The sequence below is a fragment of the Sander vitreus genome, chromosome 15, assembly GCF_031162955.1.
Source record: "Sander vitreus isolate 19-12246 chromosome 15, sanVit1, whole genome shotgun sequence".
Lineage (NCBI taxonomy): Eukaryota > Metazoa > Chordata > Actinopteri > Perciformes > Percidae > Sander > Sander vitreus.
Window position 1 is genome coordinate 14,339,818 of NC_135869.1, and position 5,774 is coordinate 14,345,591.

Consider the following 5,774-nt stretch of genomic DNA (forward strand, 5'->3'; position numbering starts at 1 on the left):
AAAAAAGAGATAAAAAAAGTAATACTATACTGTCATAAGTCATAAAAAACTCATAGTATATTATGTCAACAATAGTTATAGTATAGTATGTCGAAAAAAGTGATAAAAAGTAATAGTATAGTATATCACAAAGTCATAAAAAAGTCAAAGTATAATATGTCAAAGTAATCATTGTATAGTATATTGAAAAAAGAGATAAAGTCATAGTATAGTGTGATGAAAAAAAAGAGATAAAGCCATAGTATAGTATGTCAAAAATAGTCATAGTATAGTATTTCATAAAATAGTCATGAAAAAGTCATAGTATAGTATGTTGGAAAGTCATAGTATAGTATGTAAAAAAGTGATAAAAAGTCATAGCATAGTATGTCAACAATAGTTAAAGTGTTGTATGTTGACAATAGTCTTAGTCTTAGTATTGTATGACAAAGAAAGTCTGGAAGAACATGCAACTCCACACAAAATGGCCCAGCCCGGACTGGGGATCAAACCCAGGGTGAGAGTGTGCAGTCCCTAATTGCTGGTGCTAGAGAAGAAGCCTGAAGAGGATCTGAAGATTGCTCCATTGACTTTCAACGTAAAAAGAAAAAAAGCTTCATATTTTAAAAAGTAGAATAGTAGAAAAAAGTAGAATACAAGCACAAATGTCCTTAAAGAGCTAAACATTTGAATGGTTTTCGTAGCTGAAAGTATGCAGTAGCAAGTAGTAGGCGACCAAAAGTCATACGGAAGAATCGAATAACAATACTGTGAATGCTGCATTCAGACAAAAACTCAGAAGGCCATTTAACAAGATATTGGACTATATCAGACCATGTGTATGTAAAAAAATCTGCATGCTGCAAAATAAATAGAGTAATTTTAACCCAATTCTCAAGTAGCAATTTATTTTCCTTATCCAAACAAATATGGCAGCCGGTGACTACCTTTTCCAGAAATCCATAAATTAGGGACTATGTGTTGTCAAAGTTTCAAATATAAAGATGACATAAATGTATGATCATAAGTCTTATAAGGATTGAAAGTATGCCATGCAAAATGCACATTTGTACCACTGTAGTAGTTAGGCACAATAATTTAGGTGTTTGTTATTCTCACAGGTGTCACATTTTCATTCCACCTAGTTTATCTCGTTTAATATTTCATTAGTAGATTTCTACTCTCATGTAAAGAAGGGATTTGTGTGTGTACGCTGCCACTACTCGTTAAGTTCCCAGGCATCATTATTTTTGCACATTCTGTCTTGGTGATGTGGAAAATAAACAACTCAACTTTAGAAATTTTTTTTTTAAATTAAATCAACAATAGAGTAAACACAAAGTTACTAGGAGGGATTATAAACATTCAGCAAATGAGCTTTCAGGTTTGTCTCTTCACTGTCAGGAGTGTGTTTATCCTGGAACCTGTTGTTCAGGGTCTGCTGCTTTTTTGCTTGTTTTCATCCCTCAGGACTTAACAACTTGTGTTTTGATTATGGCTCCTTTGCAGTAATTTGTTCTTATTATATTTGACAACTGTTAAACGGACCAGATAAGAGTTGTGCAAATCCTTTAAGGCAAACGTGTCTAAATATGCATACACATCTGAGTTTCCACACACTGAGCTCCTGTCCATCTCACTGATTGAAATTTCAGAAGCCAAAGATGTTGCAACTTGTCCCAGGTAGGCAGAGAGAGAGAGAAAAATCCAGGGGACACATACCCTTCCACTAAAATGTGAGAAACAGATTGCTTTTGGAAAAGTAATGACAAATACAGCAAACACTGATGGAGTAATACTGATAATCCACTGAGAGATGAATCACAGGTTGCATTTTCACCTCCGTCCTGAAAACCAAGCCCTGCTTTCTGTTTGGAGGTCATGTGACTGGGAAAGGCGGGGGAGAGGATTTGGAGGAGAAGCACAGAAAACTAAAGTGAGACCACCTCCACTACTCAAGCATTACCTTTACTCTTCAGACAACCTGCATACCTGTTGAGCCCCTCAGCCATATGCAGCAGCTTTACCAACCAACTGGACAGATACATGTAGTGGACCATCACTGTTTTCTATTCTAACCTTCATGGACTTTGGGATGCATTTAACCATTCCGTCAGCATCCCTGTAGGAGTCAACCTGGCCCTTTTCAGAGGACTGACACTTAATATTGGACTACTAACAGCATGGACATGTTTGGCCCAGGGCAACTGGTATCTACTCTCCTGCCTGCAGTTTTCCATTCACCTGCAGCTCACTTTTTCCCTGCATTCCCAACCAGACTGGGCTCTCAACCTCAGATTCTGATCCCAGGGTCCTTTATCAGCTATGAATCCTTGAGGAATTATCTGCAGCCAGAGCCTTGTAAGGAAGCTTTTCTCCTGGCAACACAGGCAGTTGGGATGGGGCCACTCACAGAGGGCATAGGTGAGTTCAAAATAACAGCTGTTGTGGCCAAAAAGGGGCAGAAAATACAGGACTTGTGGAGATAGTGCACAGCCAAACTGGCACAGTTTGACCACAGTCTCTAAGACAGTCAGTGAGCACCATCTGATCACAGTGTAAATGTTTACAAAAGATTGACTAACAGCTCGTAACTAACAATCAATTATCAAGCAGTGTTAAAGTGGGCCTAATGATCGCTGTGCTAATTATCCAATCTAGAGCCATTAGTTCCTTGTCACCCGTTGGCGATTGTGTAATTGGTGCTTGCGCTGTGCTTTCCAGATGAACAGAGGCCAGTGAAGCAGCGTCGTGCACGGGCCAACTACAGCAGCTGGCAGCTGGAGGAGCTGGAGAAGGCCTTCGAGACAACCCACTACCCAGACATCTTCATGAGGGAAGCCTTGGCCCTCAGACTGGACCTCATCGAGGCCAGAGTACAGGTAATTGGTAGTACACTGAACTTCTTCTGGAAATGTTCGCTTCATACTCATTCAACTCACTGACATTAATTTTGATGTACAGTGTGCAAATAAAGCTCTTCAGCCCTACAAACTCGTTTGCAGGTGCATCAGTACCAACTAGCGCTGAGAGATAAACATTATTTAAATCCACACACATTTCTTAATTCTATTCAAGATGTTAACATTTTCAACAATACCAAAAATGTGATGCTGAATTCCAGGGAGATGCATCATTTTACAGCAAAGGAAAGGCTGTCTGAAAAATTTATATTTCTGTCAGTATAAATGCAATGCAGCTTTAAAGTATAGGTTCATATTTTTTCAAGTCTGCCTTAAAAATATACTCACATTTCACAAGTATATTGAAATAGTCATTGATTTCTGTACTTGTGCCACTTGTCCGTGCTGGCCGCAAAGAAATTCCTTAGTAACACAGCTACACTGTAAGAGATGGAGCCCGAAATTTTCAGTACTTGCAAAAGTGCTTTCCAAATTTCAGCTGAGACCAATATGAAGCTTCAGCAGTCAAAGTTAGTTAAGTCAAATGAAAATTTTCCAAAGTTTGTCCTTTTAATGCAATTTTCTTTAGTGTTATTACTTTGGGTCAGACAGGGATTTTTTTCATGGCTGTTATGGATGGGACTGATTACAACAACCTAAAACTCAGTTGGCTTACAATGGGACCATATCCTAAAATGTGCTGAAAAAGTGGTCAAACAGTGTGGATAAAGGTTGTTCAACTTTGAAGCTTAAATTTGAGCAAAACATTTTTTTGTCATTTTGAAACTGTTACAAGTTGTTACATTACAAATGTATTTGTTTATTTATTTATACTTGCATATCATTTATATTGAGTATTCCTTCATTTCACTTTTCAGGTTTGGTTTCAAAACCGCCGTGCCAAGATGAGGCGGCAGCTAAAGCTCCAGGGCCAGCTTGCAGGGCTTTATGTAAAAAGAGACAATGATGAAATGTCTGAGAAAGCGAGCAGGAGTTTAAAACAGCAGACAGAAGGTTCTGACGGCGAGCACTGGGAGAGACGGCAGGAAGGAGAAAACTATCCATGGACAAAAGTGGCGGGCGCTGCGCTGAGCGTGCGCATGCAGCCTGTGACCCAGAGGCCGGGGAAGTGGGAGAGGCCGGAGGGGCCAAGCTCAGAGGAGCTCCGCACGTGCAGCATCGCCAAGCTGAGGGCCAAAGCCAGAGAGCACGAGGCTGAGATCCACTGCACTGTAAACATGTCAGGAGGCGACACACAGTCACAAACACAGGAAGATGATGCCATGCACAATGATGGATAGTTTTCCTACTTCCTGTTTGTACAGATAATAATAATAAAAAGCTATTAATACTATAACTATTAATATGCAGGAACATACTTTACTAAACCTATCTGGGATGAGGAGCTTCATTAGTTAGCAAAGCATATAATGTTATAGTCATCTTTTCATTTTCCAATTAAATTGATAAACAAGTACTTATCTTGTCACACTATTTTCAATTTTATCTTCATGGTATATTCCAACCTCTTTGATGACATTTTCTAGACAATTTTATTCAAATATAATTTTGAAAGTTCTTTTAATACAACTGTAAAACTGTAAATACTCTCTGTACCCTCCCATTTTCAGTCCTTTTAGAACTGCTTGATTATCTCACATGCATGTGCTGTTTATGTCTCCATATTCAGAACGCCGTTTTCAACGAGTCATGCATGTGACTGAGGTTGTCAACTGTGAATGAATGTATACAGGTCAGTCTTGAACAGATAACAGTGACAATTGATCACATCTTACATCTATACATCTTATCATATCAGTCTATCAGGGTGCAGCTGAAATCTGATACAGTCAAATCATTTCTAAATGATTTCACTAAAGACGAGCTAATCCTGACCTCTCGGGTTACCTTCACAGACAGGCAGGATGTCTGCATGCAGCCACACATCCTTACAGGAAACAATGGAAATAGCTGAAAAATGAAATCATGAAAAGTGAGTCTACTGTATATAGATGGTACATGTCTATTTTGTTTTAAACTATATGCATCAAAAACATAGTACACTTTTTTTTTGTTTTCATTGATAGTGACACAGATTCCATGAAGATATGTGAATCTGAAAAGATGAATATTTGAGGGCTTGTTTTAAAATCGTTAAACGATCAATGCATTCAAAATGGTAATATCATAATACATAATAGGTGTGGTAAATAAATGGTGAAGTCACAAAATGTGACACAATGTGGTGTTTTTTAAACATCCTTGATCTGGCTATAGCCCTAAAAACACTTGTTTGGCTAAATTCAGGTTATGAAAGCAATTTTCTTTCAGTCGTTAAACTGCAGACAAAATTATTAGTAGGGCTGGGATATGGCCCTAAAAAAAAATATCACAATATTTCAGGGTATATCCTTAATAATAATATTCTTGATGATATGACAAAATACTTATACTACTTATAAATACTTACTAATAACAATATTTTATTATTAATTACAAGTACATACAATTGCAACAACATAAGTGTTATAGTGTTATATGTCAGCATTAATGTTAACAGGTTGCCTTCAAATATTCAGTAAAAAAATTATCTCTGTTTTTTAGTCTGTAAACAACAGTAACTCAGAGTGAGATTCAGATTGTATAAAATATAAATAGTACAACAAAGTGCACATCTAAACAGTTGCCAAATTAGCAGGCAATGACATCAACAAGTCAGAATATTTCCATTATCACAATATGATTTTTTTCACATCATATAATATTAAAAATGTTATTATGGTAAAACAATATGATATGGCACACCCCTGATCATTAGACATGTTAAACTTCACAGCAGTGAGTCTGGAAGCAATTCATATTTCCATGTCTGTGTCTTTAAATACTGCCTCT

General features: G+C 37.4%; 1 protein-coding gene across 1 annotated transcript; it reads left to right on the forward strand.

Moving 5' to 3' along the window:
* Positions 1–2,150: 2,150 nt before the first annotated feature.
* On the forward strand, positions 2,151–4,183 carry LOC144530025 (visual system homeobox 2; the record flags this gene model as incomplete). Its single annotated transcript, XM_078269427.1, has 3 exons — positions 2,151–2,403; positions 2,704–2,861; positions 3,761–4,183. Coding segments are annotated over 3 exons (834 nt in total), but the record flags the coding sequence as incomplete, so codon positions are not given.
* Between the last annotated feature and the right edge of the window lie 1,591 nt (positions 4,184–5,774).